Source organism: Felis catus, chromosome A1 (genome assembly GCF_018350175.1).
Source record: "Felis catus isolate Fca126 chromosome A1, F.catus_Fca126_mat1.0, whole genome shotgun sequence".
Lineage (NCBI taxonomy): Eukaryota > Metazoa > Chordata > Mammalia > Carnivora > Felidae > Felis > Felis catus.
This window is the reverse complement of record NC_058368.1, coordinates 82,648,896-82,671,002: the sequence shown is the minus strand read 5'-3', so window position 1 is coordinate 82,671,002 and position 22,107 is coordinate 82,648,896. Positions and strand designations below refer to the sequence as shown.

General features: G+C 52.3%; 1 protein-coding gene and 1 long non-coding RNA gene across 4 annotated transcripts in view; one reads left to right on the top strand and one right to left on the bottom strand.

Annotated features, from left to right (window-relative positions):
• Window positions 1–989: 989 nt before the first annotated feature.
• Window positions 990–6,813, bottom strand: LOC109492661. Its single transcript, XR_002146611.3, has 3 exons — window positions 6,675–6,813; window positions 6,135–6,324; window positions 990–1,177 (listed from the first exon to the last, which is right to left on the bottom strand). It is a non-coding gene; the product is annotated as an uncharacterized LOC109492661 (long non-coding RNA).
• Window positions 6,814–6,872: 59 nt separating this feature from the next.
• The window catches only part of RASA3 (RAS p21 protein activator 3), a 121,532-nt gene continuing 106,297 nt past the window's right edge, over window positions 6,873–22,107 (top strand). The window contains exon 1 of one of the 3 annotated variants that reach the window (XM_045056241.1): window positions 6,873–7,059. In XM_045056241.1, the coding sequence (XP_044912176.1) occupies window positions 7,005–7,059 (55 nt within the window). In that variant the 5' untranslated portion in view covers window positions 6,873–7,004. The remainder of the gene's footprint in view (window positions 7,060–22,107) is intronic. The other 2 variants (XM_045056242.1, XM_045056234.1) reach the window with 2 other exon arrangements.

Here is a 22,107-nt window from a genome sequence, read left to right as displayed (position 1 = left end):
GTTGTGCTTCTCACCGGCTCCTGCCGTGGTTGGGGGGCAGCTGGCGTCTACCAGGTGCTCAGGGGGTTTGCAGCATCAGCAGGGCAGGGAGGAAAGAACCCCACCCTTGCCCGCAGGGAGTGACGTTGAAAAAGCCACCAGGAACTGGTGGTGTCTGGCTTGACTGTGGTCCCATCCCCCCCATGCCACTGGTGGTCCCAGAGCCCTGTGCACTGGTGCTGTTATGCCCACTTTACAAACACACTTGGAGATCATCGTGGGGAATGGTTATGTTCACATCGCATTATCTGGCAGGAATAGAAAATCAGTGGCCTGTCACAGTCCATAGATGTGGAGAAGCAGTGTTAGTCCCTCACATTGTGCCCAAAGGTAAACGAAATGTTCCCATGCCCACAGAGACCGCGTCTGTTCCCGAGCCCCCGGCTTCGTCTTTCTTCCTCTCTGTGGTCGCTGGCCTCCCATGACATGCACTCTGGCAGATCTCCTTCTCAGCAGTTGCGACCATCCATTCCCTTTGGTGCCTTGGAGGCATGAGGGCAGTGCCTGGGGCGGGGCCGTCCCGAGGGGGCTCTTCGGTTCCCAGAAGCCCCACCACAGCTTCAAAGGTAGTTTTCCGAGTTTTCTGTGCAGTGCTGCTGTTGTGTCTACACCTCAGAGACTGTGCCTACTTCTAGGATTTTCTCCTCTGTTTCTCTTTTTTTCCATTTTGTTCCAAACCGAACTAAGTGCAGCCGGAGGGAAAGCTGTCAGTGGTAGTCACTACATAGGAAGTTCAAGGGCCCTGAGGTTAGGGGTGTGTGTTGTTTTCTGGTGTTCCCGCAGGGCCTGGCAGGTTCTGGACACGTGCTAGGTGCTCAGTAAAAGTTTGCTAAATAAATGAACTGCTAAACACAAGAGATGTGCATTTAAACAAGTTATATGCGTATAAATACTAATAAAACCTTGAAGGAAATAAAGAGAAATAAAAACACTTGTGTTGTAATGATGGGCACACACATACATTTTTACCCTTTGAAAGTTTTTACTGTTATGTTGGGTCTAACGTTTTACAGAAGGAACAGGTCTCCCTGGCCGCTGATGAATCGATTTGCCGGGTTGTAACGGTGTTGAGGAACAGGGTAGGACTTGCTGGTGCACTTGTGTTTGGCCTCTGTGTCTGGATCCCTGCAGGAAGCACCTGTGGGGCAGACAGAGGGTTTTCTAGAGTTCTGGGCTCTCTCTCCTGTGGAGCTTGCGCTGTGATTCTGTTGAATACTGAGAGTCACGATGGTCTTAACAGCACATGCCCATCTCAAATAGTGTGAATTAGGGGCCCTCCTCCTTTTAACTTTTTCTGGGGTAATTTGATGGAGATTTTAAAAGGAAAAAAATACATATATTCCTGCCATAGCTAATGAGACAAGATTTGGAGTCTAATTAGTTGCTGATTTCAGGGGGTGTCTTCAAAAAGTACTTTGATATTTGACTAATTCTGGTCAAAAATAGCAAATTAAACTTTATTATGATAAAAAGTTATTTTGAGCAAATATTTTCATAATAAGCAATCAAGACATTACACAAATCTATTTAGTGGGTAAATCCACTGGACATCTGGGGTTGTGTTTTATTAACTCAAATTCACAGATGATTGAATTGATATTGATTACTATTGCATTGGTATTAATAAAATAGCATACCATGTAAACTTTTTTAAGTTGTTATTTAGATTTTAGTTAACATACGGTGTAATACTATTTTCAGGTGTACAACATGGTGATTCAACACTTCTGTACATTACAACAGGTGTACCCCTTAACACCCATCACCTATCTCACCCATACCACACCCCGCCCCCACCACCACCTCCCCTCTGGTGACCTTCAGTTCATTCTCTAGAGTTAAGAGTCTGTTTCTTGGGGGTCCCTGGGGGCTCAGTCGGTTAAGCATCTGACTTCGGCTCAGGTCATGATCTCGTGGTTCATGGGTTTAAGCCCCGCATCGGATTCTGAGCTGACAGCTCAGAGCCTGGAGCTTGCTTTGGACTTTGTGTCTCCCTCTCTCTCTGCCCCTCCCGTGCTTATGCTCTGTCTCTGTCTCTTTCTTTCAAAAACAAATAAATGTTAAAAAAAAAAAAAAGAGTCTGTTTCTGGGTTTATCTCTCTCTCTCTTTTCCCTTCAATCATTTGTTTTGTTTCTTAAATTCCACATATGAGTGAAGTCATATGATATTTGTCTCTCTGAATGACTTATTTCACTTAGCATAATGCCCTCTAGCTCCATCCATGTCATTGCAAGTGGCAAGATCTCATTCCTTTTTATGGCTGAGTAATATTCCATCATGCGTGTAAATAGATAGATAGATAGATAGATAGATAGGTATGCTACATTTTCTTTCTCTATTCATCAGTCAGTGGACACTTGGGCTGTTTCTGTAATTTGGTTACTGTAGATTGCACTGCTATAAACATCCAGTGCATGTATCCCTTTGAATTAGTGTTTTTGCATTCTTTGGGCAAATACCCAGTAGTGCGACTATTGGATCACAGGGTAGTTCTAGTTTTAACTTTTTGAGGACGCTGCATACTGTTTTCCAGAGTGACTGCACCGGTTTGCATTCCCACCAGCTGTGTAGGAGGGATACCCTTTCTCCGCATCCTCACCAACATCTGGTGCTTCCTGTGCTGTGGATTTTACCATACACGCTTCATTAAGGTTTTTATTAGCAAGGGTAGGACAGGCTTGGGCTACCTGATTCCCAGATCTTACCGGCTTTACCTGAGGGAACTTTCACACTTGTCACTTTCACAGCCGTAGATCCTAGTGGCCCTCCAGTGTGACCTAGGGATCCAGGCTGCCTCTATCTCTGAGTTTCAAAATGAGGCCTCTCATTTGCCACAGCAGGAGGAGAGCCTGAAAAATATCCCAGTGGGTTTTCCCAGCTCTCAGCCAGATGTGACATCCCTTCCCTCCCCTCATCAGGCACACAGTTGCTTGTTGAGGCGTGAGCAGGGTAGGCGGTGTGGCCCCTCATGCTGCCTGGAAAAGCTATGGCTATGCACCACCAAGGCCTCCGGTGTGGCCTCTTGGTCCACTTGCGTCCGGAGCACAGGGCCTCCTTTCTACCAGCAGCACATCTGGGCTTCGAGTGTCCACAAGGAACCTGAGTGTAGATGTGTCCCCGCATGCCTCTGTGCTCTGTGTGGCCCAAACAGCATCATCCAAAGGTGTGTGGTGTCATGTCTCATAGACACTTGGGCCACGAGGGAGCTGAGCTCCTTAACTCCCAAGAGCTGGCTGAATCTTCTCAGAAAGCTATGAGTTAACATCATGTTCCTAAAGTTTTCGTGAGACAATAGGAGATTCCAGTACATTTATCCAACAAATACTAGTTGAGTTTTTACTCTGTGCCAGGTGCTGAAGTGAGCGTGTTGCAAAGGTTACTTAGTCATTTGAGATTGAAAGTATCCTTCCCCAAGGTGCTGAATGTCCCTTATGAAAACAATTCCTTACATTGCTTAGTTGGTTAAAATAGCCTTTTCTGGAAAACTAATACACTTCTGTGTATTAAATAATAGAACTTGTATAAAATGCCATATTTCCATATTTCTGTTTTCACCTTGAAAACCAGGAAACTGAGAGCAGAGCTGTGAACTCTTTGCAGTAGCTGTTTTCACTGTAGATGTTTGATTCAATAGCTTCTTCCCTCATTACTTTTTTTGGACCCTTTAAAAATTATTCTAGGGGCGCCTGGGTGGCTCCGTCTGTTAAGTGTCTGACTTCGGCTCAGGTCATGATCTTGCAGTTCGTGGGTTCGAGCCCTGCATCGGGCTCTGTGCTGACAGCTCACAGCCTGGAGCCTGCTTCTGGTTCTGTGTCTTCCTCTCTCTCTGCCCCTCCCCTGCTTGTGCTCTGTCTCTCTCAAAAATAAATAAAAACCTTTAAAAATAATAAAAATTATTCTATTATATACTAGTCACTTATTTTATGCCACTTTGAAAGTCTATTGATCAGATATGATTAATAAATGATCTAATTATGCTGTCTTAGCAATTCATAAATACCTGTTGATAGACTGATACTTTTCAAGAAATATTTTTTTGCGGAGTGTCACAAAAGAGGGTCTATCAAAGAGGGAAAAATTTAACAGTGAGTAATAAACAAAAGAGATTATAGATACTTTCAACAAAGTCTCATCTTTTCCTTTAATCCCCCAATATTTTCCTGTTTCTTATCATCATAAGCTCTAAGGGAACTGAGTTTAATTTGGAAAACTAGCGATCAATTCCTTTGTGCAGAACACAGTTTTGAGAAGACAGGGTACTTGCACAGTTCTGTGGATGCTGGGCTTTGTTAAGGAAGGGATCCTGGAAGTATGCTGTGCTGGTCTCTGTGGTTTGTAGAGGGAAAGAGAGGCCCATAGTTGTGGACCTCTTGCCTCACTGATGTGGGGAGGCCCTGAATCTTCGCAAATTTACTTCCTGTCCTCTGAGCACGTGTGTCTTAGACCACACATGTCTTACCAAAGCCTCCAATGAACTGCCAACTTCTTGCTCATCTGGCCTAATTAAAATGATGTCATTAATATAGTGAGCCAATTAACATTCTGAATCCTGCCCAGATGGTCCAGGTCTCTTTGGACTGTTTTATAACAGAGGGCAGGGAAGCCTAGCAGTGGGGCAGGTTGTAAGTGTGCATTAGTCCATGCCACATGATGTAAATTGCTTCTGATTCTTTCTTCTTCAGGATGGAGAAGAGTGGACATGTCAGCTCCACGGCCAGAGGCTGTGCTGACGTGGCCTGGCAGTGGCACCACCTTTGGTACAGTGGCTGCAATTGGGACTACTGCATGGTTGAGCTTGTGTGGTCCACTGTCACCCTCCTGAATCTGTCTGGAGTCATAGGTGGGACTGGTGAGTTACATGACCTTTCCGGTCTTTAAGGGGAGTCTTTGTCCCAATCTTCCCTAGGATGTGTTATGGTTTTTATTTTCCATCCTGGCACCCCACTTGGCCCTCCCTGCTGGGGTGACTCTTAGCCCCAACACCAAGGAACCAATATGGGTTTTCTGACAACTGTAACATATGTCTATGCCAATTTTACCTTCAGTGCCAGAGAAAATAAATGGTCCCCTAGGTGGGTCCCTGGATCCAGTGGGCCTACTGTGAGCCTTCCCCGGGCCAGGCCTCTATTTACTTCCCGGACCTCACAAGTCCTATTCTAACAGGGGCATGATGACATCTTGGGTCACTGGGTATCATGTCGATTCAGACTCAAAGCCCAATTGCCCTTGAAATGTCTGGATAAATGGCCACAGCTGCCATTGCGGGAAGTCCTAAGGGAACCCTTATGCATATGTGTGGCCAAGTCCTCTCCTCCAGTCAGGGGGTTCTGGAGATGAGAACTGGTTCACAGGTTTTATTGGGGCAAATTCCTTCAGCCTCCTCATACCTATCTTTGATTTCCTTTGGTTGCAAGAACGGAGCAGTACCCCACTGGCTGGCTAAGTGCCCTCCTGACACCACATCTAGCTGACCACCTTGTAGCTCTTTGCAGTTCAGAGTGCACAGCCACCACTCCAGTCCTGCTGCTCAGTATAATATAGCAACTGGCTTGCTTCTAGTGGGTAGACATCACTGCTCGTCCTCCGTCACTGTGTGATCATGGTCACTGCTGTCAGGGAGCCCAGTGTTCTCTGTAGCAGCATCTGGACTCGCCGACCAGTCCTAGAATGCCAGCTACCGCTCAGGGTCTCATCTGCACACTCCTTTCTGTAAATGGAGTGTCCTCTGGGCTTTCCAGGAAACCTAGCCCATAACTAGGTTTCCGGGTCTTAGGGAATGTGTTTACTCTCCTGTGCCACTTGTCTGAGCATTTTGATGCTTTTCTCCGCTGTCTGCCATGGTGTTTGGCATTTCCACTTAGTGTGGGGCACCACTTTGTATAAGCTTCCAAAGGCCACGCTAGTGGCATGGGGTACTTGCTAAGGTGCCAAATCCTGTATCATGATGGAAGGATCCCATATCAATAAACTCTAACCTGATCTACGTTCTTGCCCTGCCTGCCAGAATCCAATATTCTCTGGATCCGGTTCTGTGAATTTTCTCAGTCCCTAGGCACATGTTTCCTAGGTCGTGAGGCTCCCTGGCAGATAGGACCTTTTTCGTCAGGCCTGGCGCTTCTCCAGCTGGGTGATGGTGACATGGTGGAGGAGTGGAGCTGCAGGCTGATCACGGGGTGTACTACTCTCTCAGAGGTCTCTGAAATCATCTTCAACCACAGAGAGAGCACCGCTGTCTAACACGCAGAAATGGGACACGTCTTCAGGTCCAGTAGATTTAGGGACATCTAGGATTCAAGATTTTTGAGCGCATTAATCTGGATGATCCCCTCCCAAGCCTCAGGGTCTCCCTTCTTCCCGCCCCCCCCCCCCCCCCCCCCCCCCGTGCCCCTGCAGGGTCCAACCCCATGCTCTGCCTGGCTCCCCCCCCAGTCCTGTGCCCACCCCCAGCCCGGCATCCTCTCATCCTGCGCCCCTCGCCCACGCCCAGTCCTTTACCCCACGCCCCCGCCGGTTTCTCATCCCCCTCCCAGCTCCCCCCCTTCCTCTCCTCGCCCCGCCCTGTTCCCCCTCCATTCCGCGCCCCCCCTTCCCCCCACCGCCGCGGGGTCCCTTCCTATCCCTCCCAGAGACCGACCCCGCCCCTCTCCGAGCCTTGGCCAATGTGGAGGTGGGGCTGTTTTGCGGGCGGAGCCGTCTCGCTCCCGCCTCCTAGGCCGCAGCCAGTGGGCAGTTGGAGTCGCGCTGTGGGCGGAACCTTCACGCCCCGCCCCTCTGCTACCGCGGCCAATGGGGAGCTGGGCAGGCCGGTGGGCGGAGCCGGGCGGCGGTGGCGCCGCGGACCCGGCGCGCGCGGGGTCTGGCGCAGAGCGCGGGGACTGCGCCGCCGCTCGGGCTCCGGCTGCTCCGCGGGGCTCGGCGCGCGAATTCGGCGAGGCCCCGCGAGCTCCCGGGCGGGCGACCCAGCATGGCGGTGGAGGAGGAAGGGCTCCGGGTCTTCCAGAGCGTGAAGATCAAGATCGGTGAGGGCCGGGGGCGGCGGGGCGCCGCGCGTCCCCTCCCCCCGAGGACGGGCCGGGCTGCGGCTGCTCCGGGGGAAGCGGCTCCCTGGAGGCGCGGTTCGGGGTGGGGGGCGGTGCGGTGCAGGACACGGGGCCCGTCCCCGCCTGGAGCGTGCGCGAGTGGGGGCCCTGGGTGCGTGCATGGCCGGGGGCCGACCCGCCGACCTCAGGTTCCGCATCTGCCCTCCGCTGCTGCACCCAGAAACTTCCTTCCCCGCGTTCCCTCAGGGCCGTGGGGCCGGCTGGGGCTGCGGACTGGTGCGGGCGTGCGCGTCCGTGTAGGCGGATGTGTGTGGCGTGCCCTCGGTCCTGGGCTCCGTCGGGCTGGGAGACGGGGAGCCACCCCAGCACCCCCCCTTCCATTGAGAACTGGCCGGGGCGGGGCGGGGGGGGGGGAAGCTTTTGGCCACCAGCGCCTGCCATTCAGGCTGTGTCACCGGGGAGGATTCTGCCCTTGTCACTGGGTCCATGAGCTGGGGGAGGGAAATGACAGGCGGATTCTGGAGTGGGCTGGAGGGCTATATCTGGACTTCCTGGGTTTATCTGGAGGATTCATTTTATCTCGGGAGGGTGATGTGCACGTCCCCTTCCCCTCCCCCCCAAAACAAGATCCTTGCCTCCGAGTGACCGTTAGACGTTGGTGCCATAAATGTGCGGCTGGGAGGGCAGCTTATGTTGAAGAGGGTTCCCGAGGACCCAGAGTGTCGTCTGTCCTCAGGTCCTTCTTGCCTCCACAGTCCCTTCTATTCCCATGTGAAAAGGGGCCGCTGGGAACCCAGCCAGGCGCCCAGTGACTGAGTGTCAGTTGTTGATGACATTCGATGCTGCCTGAGGAATTCCAGCTCCCCCAAATCAGCGTGTTGTTTCCTGTCTGCTTTATTTTGGTTTATGGATCGTCACTGAGACACTGTTGATATTTGGCTGAGAAGCGGACTTACGCTGCCTGCAACCATTTCCCTGTTCGCTTGGTTGGGATCTGCTGTCACTTTCGCACTGAGAGATTCAGCATTACCCTCCCGCTGACGTGGGGGCAGGGAGGGTGCCCTCATCAGTTCCTGGGTCCACTGAGCTGTGTGAGGGTTTGAGGTGCTTCCTTAATCAAGGGGAGCAGGAGGGGACCTGGGTGGGGGTCTGTCTGTGGAGGAGTGTGCCAGGCTTCCGGGCACAGCAGGCAGGAGTGGGTCTGAGGACTTTATGGTTCAGGCCTGGCACAGCCAGTCTCAGACTCATCCTGGGAGCATTCTGGAACACTGGTGTGTTGAGCGGAGAGGTTGATTTCTCTCCAGAATGGCACAGTATGTGAGGCAGGAGAGTGAGGAGAGACACCTGAAGATCCAGGAGAGCATCTCCACTAGCCTGCTGGTGCACGTTCGTGAGTGGGCTCTGGACCGGACAAGGAGGGGCCTGGGGTGGAAGGAAAGGGCTTTGAAGATGCTGCTTGGCGAGGCTTTCTGTCCTTTCTGTTCCACTTTAAACAAGCAAGAGAAACACACCCAGCTCAGCTGAGGTTAGTGCCGCGACCCAGCCCATCTGCCGTGTCTACCCCCACGTGGGACCCTTTGGGGCCCTCCCTCCCCATGTTTGGGGGCGGGGGCTGGGCTGCAAGGGGGAGACATCTGTGTCTCACCTTTGTAGGGGGGGGCATTCAGGGAGCAGGGGCCTCCACCTAGCACAGGCAGGGCAGCCTCCTGTGTCTGAGCACAGAAATGGCCTAGGCTGTGCTTCTGAAGGTGAACTGTGGGTGTGCTGGCTTGAACTTGAGGGACACCTGTTAATAGAATGTGGTGAGGGTGATCCTGAGCTTGGAAGGGGGTGTGCTGAGCTCTTGATTTTTCCTTTGTTGGTCTGCTCTGGTCAGTCTCGGCTCTGACTTGCCTGAATGTCCTGGTCTTGAAGGCGCGAGATGACGAGGAACACCACAGTTGATCTGGAGGAGGGGCAGACGTGCATGAATCATACACATGGTCACATGCACGCTCGCCCCTCCTTGTTCGGGGACACGCTGGCCAGGCCGTCCATTCATCTCGGAGCCTCGTCTCCAGGCTGGCTGGCTGCATGCCTGTGTGCTCTTGGCCTGCTGGGTGACCCGGAGCAAGCACCCTCCCCTTCCATAGACTCATTTTTCCATTTGCAAAATGCAGGCAATAGCTGTCGGCTGCATCCGGTGGGGGCTTACAAGACGGTATTGTTCTGGCCCACGTTGATGCCCACCTCCTCGCTCCCAGAAAAGGACAGAAAGAAAATTCCTCCTAAGCTGACACCAACAAGCAGTATCACTGCTCCTGTTGCTGAGAAAAAAGGCAGGACATGTTTGGGAGGATGAAGAGATTTTTAGGTGCCTGGGCCTTGGCCCTCTTGTCTCAAGTAGTTTCGGATTGCGTGATGGGACTTGGTCTCACTGAGAAGCTGGGGACACTGGGCAGAGTCTCTTCCTCGTTTTCCTCCTCCTCCTGCTTGTCCACCTTCTGCAAATGCCGGATCAGAGTGAGGCATTTGTGTTGTGACTGTTATGAGTTCTTGTCTCCCCCCCCACTTAAATGTCACAGTCGTTCTGGGTAGTTCTTCTGCACACTTGCAAACCTTAGACCTTGTCCACCTTTGGTAATAGTCGTGACTGTTTTTACACCAGTGGCTCGTGTCGGGTAAGGCCAAGTGCACTTCCTACGAGATGGTAACTTTGAGGAAGTGTGCTCTTCTGACTTTCCATGAGTCAGGGCCTTCGTGCTGGAAGGGAGGCTGCTCAGAGATTGTCGGAGCTTGTGCGAAGGACCCACGAGAGCTCTTCAGGGCAGTGTTATTTTGGACACGGTGCTCCTTTAGGTGCCGTGTTACGGTCAATACCCAGTGATTTTTGCCTTTTCCATGGTGGCGGTATACTACTGGTTTTTAAAAGTATCACCTTGATAAATGTGTTCAGTTAAGAGGGATATACAAAGGTTTTTCTGGCAAGCTGAAAAAAAAAAAAAAATCCCAGCCTGCATTCCGGGGTGAGAAGAGCCCTCGTGCTCTGTCACTGGTTTTCATCATCAGGTTTGATGGCACAGTTTGGATCCACTTGGTGTGTTGGCATTTGTGTCTCACGCCAGCTCCCTGCCGCGGGCTCTCCTCCGTTCCCCAGCTCTCCCTTCCTTCTCCTTCGGTCCTCTTGGGCTGCGCCAGCCCCAGGGCGTGCTGTTGTGTTCCTTCTCTGGAAGATTATAACTTGTCCACCAAGAAGTTGATGGTGGTCTGTGTCCAGCGCAAGCACATCAGAACTGACTGCTCCTCCCGCAAACTGTGGCCCTGCAGGCTGTTGGTGCTGGGGACCCGGGGGGGGGCCCACAAACCTCGTGCTGTCCCCACAACTGGTCGCCAAACATAATCCCAGGGACCAGAAGCAGGAGGTCCGTCAGGCAGGGACCAAATGAGAGGGGAACAGGAAGTGGTGGCTGAGGGTTCTGGCCTGCACCTCCCTCGGCTGAATGGCTGGTTAGGAGGGGTGTGGTGTGGTGAAGAAGGCCCAGACCACAGGGGCTGGAAGCTTAGGGTTCTGGGTCTGCTCTGTTAAATGTGGATTTCCTACAGGGGAAGCAGTAGTGTGCCCATCACAGAGGCCTGTAAGGGTCAGATGAGGTGCTGTCCTGCTTGATAATTTAAAATAGTTGTTGTTAGTGGTAGTGTCTTCACAGGGCTAAGAAGAAATGGTTTTCCCCAATTAGAGAAGCCATTTTGTGGGTATAAGGGAGTGGTATCAGTGATGTTGGCTTTTTCATCGTGTGTGTTTGATGGTGAAAGAAGGGGTCGTGCGGGCCACACATGGTTCTTGGCATCAGGGATTTATATTCTCTTGAGCTCTCTGATGCTAAAATTAACCTGGATATTCTATTAACCGAGCTCAGCTAGCTGCCTGTACTATTTTTAACCCTAAGGACTAGTGTGCCGCTCTGGGCTATGTCTGGGGAGCACCGGGCTCAGGGGCCAAGGGTGATTTTAGTTCGATTCCAAGTTTTACCTGGGAAGGGGTGGGTTTGCCATGCATATGTGTGGGGTGGAGAGGGTTGCAGACTTTTGGGATCTAGTTTACGTGTATTAACTCGTTTTAATTCTCACAACTCCATGACATTGAAGTTGAGGGAGACTCCTGTAAGTTAACCAAAGTCACCTAGCCTGTAAGAGAGAGCTGAGGTTTAAATCCATGTTTATGTGACGTTCTTGTTCTCCACACCACTTGTTATGGTCTGTCTTTCTGTGTGATCTTGGGTTTGAGTGGTAGGGGTACAGTGAAGTGCTGGGAAGCAGAGCAGTGCTGAGTTTTAGGGCCAGCAGGCAGCTGATGTTCATGAGGTGGGGGGACAGGGCCACAGTCTTTCGTGGGTGATCAGCCAGGAACACCGGCCTGGTTGTTCTGAGACTTGTGGTCATTGACTAGAGGCTGCCGAGGTAGACATTGGAGAGGAGGGGAATTGTGGTGATGGGGTCTTAAGCACAGAAATCCAGAGATGGCTCGTTAAGCAGGTTCACTGGCAGCCCATACGTTTGGGAGAAGGCATCGGGCAGGTGAGCAGAGCATTGGCTCCCGAAGGTAGAATCACTTGGCTGGAAGGTGGCATTTGGTAGGAACGTTTGGATTTGCTCCTCTGAAACTAATGAGGCATTTGAGTATGTGAACACTTACACCTTCCTGAAGGCACTGGGGAATCAGAGCATCACACATCATGTTTTAGTCATAGATGTGCACATATTTAAATTTTTTTTCAGCATTTATTTATTTTTGAGAGAGGGAGCAAGAGAGAGCTAGAGAGAGAGAGAGCACATGAGCAGGGGAGGGGCAGAGAGAGAGGGAAACCACAGAATCCAAAGCAGGCTCCAGGCTCCGAGCCGTCAGCACAGAGTCCGACACCAGGCTCGAACCCATGAACCGTGAGATCATGACGTGAGCCACAGTCAGACGCTCAACCGACTAAGCCACCCAGGCGCCCTTGACGTGCACATGTTTAGAAAGGAGATGGGTGTATTTGCTAGAAACAAGCGGAAGTGCTATCTGGTAATGCCGGAGAATTGAGGTTTGCAATTTGCCCTTGGAAGTGAGGCTATGAGTGCACACCCCCTACTTCCTAATGATCTTGGAGGTGGGTTCAGGCCACTGTGGGCACAGACAAGCATCCCTGGGTGCTGTAGGGACAAAAGCCTCTGGGAATCAGCTAGAAGAGGAGGGTATGACTAAGGGCACTTGGGATCCCAGACTCCAGAGTGAGTCCCACCTGTGTTTCTCACTGATTCTGTGACTTTAGCAGAATCTCCCAAACTCTGTCTGCCTCAGTTTCTTCCTTTGTCAGAGTGGAGAGTAAGGCTGTTTTTGTGGTGCTTAATGAGGATGTGTGAGCAAAGGCACTTTCACTGCTCGATCTTTCTGGGTGTTCCTGCCAGTGCAGTTTGAGGCTCTCCTGTAACTCAGGTGACAGAGTGGAGCTAGCTCCAATTAAGGCAGATTCATCAGGAAGAGAGAGCTGGACTTTCACGTGTGTGTTTGCACGTGGGCAATATCAGGAAAGGTGTGAACCTGCCCGGTGAGAAGTGTGCAGTCAGCATGTGGCGTAGACTTGCGTGGACGTGCTGGGGTGGGGAGACAACATGGTTGGCGAGCGCGGCCAGCACAGCCAATGCTGTGTGCTGACAGGCCTCCGGACTCTGGGCGAGCCTTGTGGGGACCTGATGTCCTGTCTTGTGGTGCTTATCACCCCTGGATGGTCTGACGCTCGAGAGGAGAGGGGAGATCCTGGTGCCTGAGCAGGAAGTCTTCACTGATGGTCTGGTGTTTTGCGCCCCGACGTCAGAACGGGGGTCTGTAACAGTGGAGGAGGGGCTGACCGCAGGACAGACTGCTTTGACCAGCTGGTGGGGGTGTATGCGAAGGGTCACTGCCTGGCGCACCACCACAGCCCACTGTTGAATGAACAATAGCGCAATGTGGAAACGAAGTAAATGCCGCTTCAAAGGGTGATTCTATTATGGGGCTTCCACAGTGTGGAATATTATTCAGCTTTCAGAAGAATGAGTTAGAGCCAGGCCAGGCCATGTGACGTGCAGGAAGTTCCATGGGGTATGACTAGAAAGAAAAACAAAATGCAGAAGAATCTACCAAGATATTCCTCTTAAAGAATAGTACAACACAGATACGCACGTGCAGATATGGAGATAAAGTTCCACATAAGCCTATCGGCTGGGCTCCCTGTGGTGGGAAGTGTGGAAGAGGAAAGTGAGTGAAAAAGAAAAGATCGGTTTCAGAAAATCAAGGGCGTTACTATTACTCAGGCATGTGGATTTATGTATATAGATTGGCAAATGAAGAGTCTAAAAATCACAACTTTTGGAGTGCCTGGGTGGCTCAGTCGGTTGGGCATCCGACTTCGGCTCAGGTCATGATCTCACGGTTTGTGAGTTCGAGCCCCGCGTCAGGCTCTGTGCTGACAGCTCAGAGCCTGGAGACTGTTTCGGATTCTGTCTCCCCCTCTCTGTGCCCCTCCCTGCTCCTGCTCTGTCTCTGTCTCTCTCAAAAAATAAACATTAAAAATTAAAAAAAAAAATAAAAGAAATAAAAAAAAATAAAAATCACAACTTTAAAATGGAAAGAACTTTCTGGAGAGGAAAGGCCCAGAAAGGTAAAATAACTTGCCTAGATTGCTGAGAGGTGAGGGAGAGTCTGGGGCGGGGTTGCCCTTGAAGTTGGGAACCAGTGAACAAGACAGTGGGGCAAAGGTAAGTCTGTCGGAGCCCTGGGCAGGGGCTGGCTTGTGACGGGCCTCCGGTCAGCCTGGCCCCTCAGAGAAATTGACATGGATGCAAGGGAATTTCGTCACAACAGATGGCCCAGTACTTTTCTCTAAGTGTGAGGCAGCGTTCAGAATGAACGGTCAGCACATTCCAGCTTTGGTATAAATGCAGGCCCGGGATCATCTTTAGCAATAAGGAGATGAATGGCCCCGCATCTTGGCTTCCCAGCTTGCCCTGTGGGATAGAACACAGGAAGTGGTTCTCACAAGAGGGTTGTCAGGTCAGACTCAGGGGCCACCAGGGCCTCAGCATCTGGGAAGCTTTAGGTTGGAGTATTTAGTCTTTGCTGGGAGTGGTGGATTATCAAGCTGACTGTGGGATCAAAGATAGTGATTCCTTGTTTGATGAGCATCTGAAAGCCGAGGTGTGTTTCTGTACACAGAGCTGAGCTCCCTGGGGCTGTGGCTCTGTTCATCTTGAAATTTGGCATTCCTGGTTCAGTTTTTGAGTAAGCTTGAATCCTTTTCTGGGGACAGCGGCATCCTGGCCCTAGAGTCAGCTGGTAAGTGCCACATCTCACACCTGACCCATGCCGCCTCGTCCCACGCACCTGACCCACACTGTGAGGGGCAGCCCGCTCCTCCAATGGTTGGGAGGAGGCTGGAATCTGTGCTCAGGGTTACGCTGTAAATCAGAATCTTTTCTAGAAACACAACAGACCATAGTACCCTTCACTGTTGTCTGTTGAGGAATGACGCTAGTGCCTGCTCTTTCCTCTTCATATTGTTTCTGTTCCTGTTGTCTGAATAATTTCCAAAATATGAAGCATTGTTCTATCTTGGCCCACTCATCACCAATGGGATAAAACCCAAAGGTAAACAGAGTGGCTAAGTCTTTCTTAGACTCAGGGTGACTCATCCTGGAGACCCGCGCCTGGCAGTGTTTTCCCGACCAGGCTGGCTGGACCCCTGTGCACCCACCACAGGGTGCACCCACCACAGCATTTTCTCCTCAGCAGCTGCAGGTGCCGTCGATGCCTCCTTTAGCACCAGGAGCAGGACCAAGTCTCCAGGCCTTTCCTGAGAACCAACTTCCCCCTCTGTGGGTCTCCTGGGACTGAGCTCAGGCTTCTGGATTCTTCAGGATGCTTAACAGAGTTGAGAGTGTTAATTATGTGTGTATATCTTTCTGGAGCTTTGTTTTTGGACTCACAGTCTCCTAAGTTACACTGTGGGTCTGATTAGGTGTGACCCTCGTGTGGGCCACTTGTCCGTGCACTGACTCAGGGCTGGTTCCTGCTTTCTTGTCACGTCCGTTAAAAGAGGCCGCACAATCAGGCCCATGCAGGACTGGAGGACTGTTACATGTGCCTCTAGAGCTCTGTGGCTTTGTCGTGTGTTTCTTTTCTTCTGAGGAAAAAGATTCGTTTTCCTTTTTTAGCTCTTGTGGTTTCTCTCTTTGTTCCTGAATCCACTTCTGGGAGGTACAAGAACAGACTGTTTGATTTTGTCCATTTTCACACCACCAGATCAGTCATTGGTTAGGGAGCCGTGGACGTGTCCGCCAAAGTAGTACACTGCCCTGTCAGATCTTGTAAGGATTCTGTGCAGCACAGAACAGCTGTTTTAACTGGCCCCCGCCTCCGAGGCTCGGAGAAGCTGGTGACTTTGCCATGATCACACTAGCGGGAGAGCCTGTGGCTGTGCGTGTTGGCTTGCGAGGGACTTCATCTGCCCCAGACCCAGGCGTTTTGTTCCTTTACAAGGAACTGCCTTCTGGGGTGTGTTCTCAAATTACTTCCTCAGACAGCAGCTATCTGCCTTCCCACCCGAGCCCTTCTGTTCCGTGGTGGATCTTTAAATGAGCATTTATGGGACTCACTCAGCAGAGCGACCCCTTTGCATGAACATGTGGACAGCCAGGGGCTCAGAGCCTGCTGAGCCACTTCCCAGCTGAGTGTCTTGACCTGCCTAGAATGCCTGAGACCTCCTTCCAAAGGAGGCCTGCCATGGCCAGGCAGCGCTGCCTCTCCTGACTCCCGCCCTCCGGCTTCTGGCTGATCATCTGCTCCTTCTGGTAGGGCGGCCCCACTCTCTCCTCCAGTTGCCACCTTACCTCATGCAGGGAAAGCTCTCTGGGCGAGGCAGGCAGTGAGGGCCTGGCCTCGTAGCAGGTGGAAGATGGGTTGAGCAGGGCAGTTAAACTCCCGATACTTCAGGGGGGAATTTAGACCCAGGCCCCTAAGCCTCTGGGCATCTGTTTATTTTGGCCCAGCTAAACTGGGGCTTTCCAAGGCTGGGGTCAGACTGTGGTGTAGAGCTATTAGCAGAGATCCAGGAAGACGGGCTGGTTCTGGAAAACCCATCAGTGTGCAGACCCTAGGGGACCTGGCCAAGCTTACTACTTGTTTTGAGGTCTGGGGTGGGTGCTGTGACCTGCCTGGTCTTCCCATGGCCTTCGGGATAAGGGCCCCACTGGGGAATTCCAGACCACTCAGGGCTGAGGCTGGCCTGTCCTAGGGCTGGCTGCCATAAACAGTCTTTAACTTAGGGTCAAACAATTGGATATTTTATTACTTTATAGGGCTGAGTTTCCAGGGCAGTAAACTCTGCCCGTATGGTACATATGTGGAGAGTACATACTGCCAGCATGCAGCATGTCCAGGACTTGGCCAGGCTTATGGAAGGCCAGGTGTTCTCGGACTTTCCTCAGAGCTGCACCCCATGAGGTAGAGGGTTTAGCTTAGAGGGGCAGCTGTCCATCTTTACTTTCTTATGAGGCCTCCTCCTGTTGGAACATGGTTTTGCATGTGCACACACATGCACAGAACACACACATGGGCATATACCACACATGCACACAAGCACACACACACATGCATACATGTAGGTACATCACACATGCTTGCATACATGCACAGAATACATACACAGGCACACACCACATGTGTGCACAGTACACACACGTACACAGCACACACACAGGCACAGAATACACACACAGGCACACACATAGCCACGTGCACACACAGGCACCCACCACATGTGTGCACAGCACACACACAGATGCACACACGCATGCACAGAATACACACAGCCATGTGCACAGCCATGTGCACACATGGGCGCACGCACAGAGACACACACGTGCACACACACCTGTGCACACAGTACACACACGGGCACACACACGGGCCCCAGAGCTTGTCTGTGGGTAGAAGCGCAGTGCTGTGTGCCCAGTGTAGTGGTGGCACAGACGTGAGGGAGGCTCCTACCACTAGCTTGTGATGGCTCCTCCCCGTTCGCTGAGACTCACGGCACCAGGGAGCCAGCCTTGCCTGCCTTGGTAATGTGTGTGGCCTTTAAAAAGGGTTCCTGTTTCTCAAGCAAATCAGTCCTTTTTCTTCTGCCTGGTGTGGCTTCCCTGGGCTGGCCCCCCAGGGTCTGCGGGTGTGTTTTGGGGGCACAGCTAGTCTGAGCCTACCTGGGGCCTCCATGCTGGGACAACCCACCTGTCCCCTCTCTGCCTTGAGAGCTTTCTCTGCAGTTGTTTTTGATATTTTAATTTTTTGTATTTGAATCAAAAGACTTTGCTTTTTAGACCCACATCCTGGGGTGTTCTTGTGGCTTTTTCTCCTACTTGCTTCTGGCCTGTTTGTCAGCTGGCTGCCCATGGTGGCAGTTCCTCTCCAGGGACTCCGGGGATGTAGTGAAGTGAGTGCGAGGGTTGTCATTCCAGGGAGGCGTGACAAGGGGCATTGCCAGCGTTGGTCCCAGCACCTGCTCCCTGCGGGGCACCGGGTCGGGGTGGGGGGGCCTGCTCCCTGCGGGGCACTGGTTGGGGGCGCTGCTCCCTATGGGGCACTGGGTCGGGGTGGGGGGGGCTGCTCCCCATGGAGCACTGGGTGGCACCAGGAGAAGGTCGTCCTTGAGCGACTGTAGGTTTTGATGAGAAGTTCTTTCCGCTTGGGAACTGGGGGGGGGGGGGCACGAACGCAGGCTCTCGTGTCCCTGGGACTGGCGGCTTGCTGGTGGGAAGCCCGCACACACCTCCCTGGGGGAGAGGAGGCCTCGCCGGTGGGTCACCATTTCCGTCGGAGCCGCCTGCTGCAGGGGACGCCTTGAGAAAGGAGGGAGGCCTGGGCAGGAGGCCGCTGGGCTTCCCGAGCCCCCGGCTGGCCGCATCCATCTGGACTCTGGCATTCCTTTCTCTGTTCATCATTTCCTGCTCCGAGCGCTTGCGACAAGCGTGTGGAGAAAGACTTTCTCAGCATTTGGACCCAAGAATGTGTTTATGCGTGTCCTGACTGGAAATAAAGGGTCACACGGAGAGAAAAAAACCACTTGTCATGATGTTTTTGCTCAGGATCTTGGTTTTCTATTTGTGACTGTTTCCTAAAGTGTTTCCCGGTGTTCTCTTCAGGGAACCCCTTTCCTATCTTCCTGGACAAGGGGGTAGGGGGGCGGAGGGGGCAGGAGGGGCCGGCAGAGTGTCCGGGCCTTCTCATCCCCTGGTCGTTATTCACTGTGATCAGTGACAGTGTAATGGTGTGTCTCTCCTCCTTCTGGAAGGCGCCCCTGGCCTCTCTGGACTGCTGTCCCCACAGCCTGCGTCAGCTCTCCTGTGGGCCGGTTTTGTGAATTTGCGAACGCTGATTTGAAAAAGTAGGCTATATCTGCCAAGTGGCAGTAGAGAAGGCAGCTGGCAGGCTGGCGAGGGCACTTGGCATTGAGAGGCAGGCAGCACAGCACACGGGGCCCACAGCCCCACCTCACACTCAGAAGCTTGGAGTTCGGTGTCAGTGAGGCCTAAGGATGGTGATGGCGTTGTTTTCCCAGAAGAGATTTCAGGCTGTTGGGGGAAATCTCTGTAGGCACCTAATCTGGGGGGTTCTATGGGGTGTGTAAGTACGTGTTGGGCTGGGGTGGGAGGGGTGGCAGCCAGGAAGGGTGGCATGCAGAAGTAGGTGTCAGACAGAGGACTTCTTGGGTCACTGCAAGGCAATGGCAACAACTTTTATTTTATTTTTTTTATTTTAATGTTTTTATTTATTTTTGAGACAGAGAGAGACAGAGCACGAGCAGGGGAGGGGCAGAGAGAGGGGAAGACACAGAATCTGAAGCAGGCTCCAGGCTCTGAGCTGTCAGCACAGAGCTCGATGCGGGGCTTGAACTCACAGACCACGAGGTCATGACCTGAGCTGAAGTCGGACGCTCAACCGACTGAGCCACCCAGGTGCCCCAACAACTTTTAGTTTGACTTGATGTATTAATCACAAATGCTAGTTGGGGAAAAGTTAGTTTTCAGATTTTGTCCTGCTGTAAACTGCTCGTGGGTTGCTTAGGCGTTGATTCTGAATCACACAGGTCGACCATTAACCAAAGCCAACCCAGAGGGTCTGATGTTTCCGACTGTCCCATGGTAGTTGGCTGCTACCATCATATGGGACTGTGGAGCCATATACACTGGGGATTTCACAGGATGCAGAGAAAATATAGGCCTTGCCTTCCAAGTTGTATAGACTGAAGGATAAGTAGTCTCATATTTATGAGTGATAGTGAGTGGAGAATGTTCAGGTCTTGGGGAGGCGAGCTCTCCCTTGTGCTAAGAAGACTGGACAGGTCTGACCTGCCACTTCTCTGGGGCACAGATACTTGGGTGTGCACACTACATATGCTGACAGCGTACTTCCCAAAGCTAGAGAACCCTTAGAAATGACAGAAACTATGTATGTGGGATTGTCATTATGCAAACGGGCCACATTGAATAAGAATAGCATTTATTTTATCTTTAAAAATAAATTAAAAATCAAGTCAGTGTTTTACCTTCTCTAAGGGCTTATCTGTTCTCAAGTGCAATCTTCCCCTCATTTGAAGCTCTGAAGATTTGCTTCCCCTTCCTTGGCAGGATGTGACAGCGCCCTGTCTTGTAACGGAGGCTTCGTGGACTCCCTGAGACAGGGTGCAGTGACACACAGTGGGGAGCAGAAGCAGGGAGGGCTAGGGACGGGCCTGGAGACTGGACAGTGTTTCCTACGTTTGTGTTTACACATGTGCATCTCAGAGCTGCAAACCATCTTCAGCTAAAATAGGGCCCGTAGGACAGGGCAGAACCGTGTGGCACAGCGGAGGCCCGCAGGCAGCAGCAGGCTGTATACAAACACACAGATTTGGGTCCTTTGTTTCTTTTTTCTCTCCAGACCCTTCTGTAGTTTGCAGGGTCCTTGCTGGGAGGGCATGGGAGTGAGAGGAAGAAAGCAGTCATTCAGCTGCTCCAGAGCTGAGGCTCCCAACTGGGGAAATGTGGGAACAGCAGGCTCACCCCTTTCTGGGAGGTCCTCCTGATCCTGGGGTTTTCCAACCTCGGCCTCTAGGCCTTGAGTGACAGCACAGTGGGAAGGCTCCAGCCCCCTAGCTTCCTGGGTTTTTAGTAAACACTACTCAGAGTCACCAATCCTGTGAAAGCGGAGTGGAAAACCCGACGGAGAGGGGGCCTGTAAGGTTTTCTCAGACTGTTTGTTCTTGGGGAACTAGTGAACCTTGCCCCTTCCTTGAGAGGGTGGGGGCTGGACCTGCATGCAGGCTACCATCGTCTCCACCCCACCTCTGCAAGAGGTATCCTAGGCTCACCCACATCTGGTCCTAGGCAGCGCTGGTCTCCAGGAGCGTGTCCAGACACACAGCTTGTCCTTTAATGCCATGGTTTTAAACCTGGGCAGTTTTGCATCCCAGGGGACATTCGGCCATGTTTGGCGGTGTTTGTCTGTCATGGCTGGGAGGGGAGAGGGGGGCACCCACACAGCTCGCCCCTGACAGCACATAGGGTGCTCACCCCAAGCACATCAGCACTGGGTGGGGAGGGGGGACATTTGGGGGCATCATGTTGGATCCCTGTGAACACCAAGGCTGTGTCTGACTAGCTCTTTGCTTCCCCAGGAGTGTGGCCTTGAAGTGCCTCAGTCACACTTGGGGGCAGGGCATAGACAGATCTCATGCTGGCCAGATGGAAAGACCCCTGCAGCATGGACCAAACTGATATGGCCTGAGGGTCTAGGGTGTGGACCAGAAGGGCAGCTGAGGGGCAGTGTGGCCACACAGCTGGTGGCGTTCTTGGCTCTGCACCTTACCTGCTGTGTGATCGTTGGCAAGTCACTTAACCTCTCTGTGTCTGTAAAAAGAGGATAATAATGGCTGTTTCCTAGGGTTCCTAAGAGGGTTGCGTGACAGTGGTGGTGATGTGCTGGGCCTGAGTGCCTGTCCCTGTCTCGTCCAGCACGTGGCTGTGCAGAGGGCCAGGCTGGGAGAGCACGAGTTGGTGGCGGGCACCTGGGGTCTGGTCCCTGAGCTCCTGGCTCTGTGGGCTCAACTTCATTACCTGCCCCGCCCCACAGGCCTTGGGGCCCGCTTGTCCCATCAGGTTGCCCTCCAAGGGGACCCAGAGGTGTCTCCAGCTCCAGCTTTACCGCAGGCTGCTTCCAACACCATCCATTCTGTGCATCTTCCTTAAGCAGCTGCTTGTGACTTAAAAGTAAAATATTAACCAAGAATCGTAACCTCACCCTTAAATGTAGTTTTGCAGGAACAGTTGTGCCACGTCGTTAGGAGGCTGTGTTTTCCCTGCGGGTGCAGTAGGAAATGGGAGGTTTTCCTGAGTTCTAGGTTAGTTGATGAAGCATTTAGAGTAGTTAGAACAACTCTTACGAGGCTGCATGTGCTATGGAAGAAACTAGAAACAGCAGGCCTTGCTGCCCGCTAGGTGCATCGTGAAGTTATTTGGCATGTTGTTTTCAATTCTGTAGCGTTTTTCTGGGTCATTTCGTGGTTTTATCTCCGTGGCACAGGCCCTGATGGTGGGAAGTGAGTACTAATGAATCAGTTAACTATTTTGGAAACTGTAGGAAGTTGTCTCGTGATGAGACAGCATGTACAACATGCAGCTACCCTCCTCCCGCCCTAGGCCCTGCTTTTGTGAGCTGAGCAACCTCCCATGGCCCCCACTGGCCTTCTCATGATGGATATGAGGCACCACATTCACGTGTCGAGGGGAGACGCCGGGGTGAACTGTGACCTTTCCCAAGGGACAGATGCTGGGTCGCTGGACACAGTTGCAGGTTACCCACCAGCAAGGGATGCCTCACAGGCTGGAGGTGTTTCAGGCGGTCAGGCCTTGCTCTGTGTCTCCTGCAGCGGTGGCCTCTGTGCAATGGACGCCACGCCTGGGGGCCTTCTGCACATGGGCACTAGCTGGGCTTGAGGACCC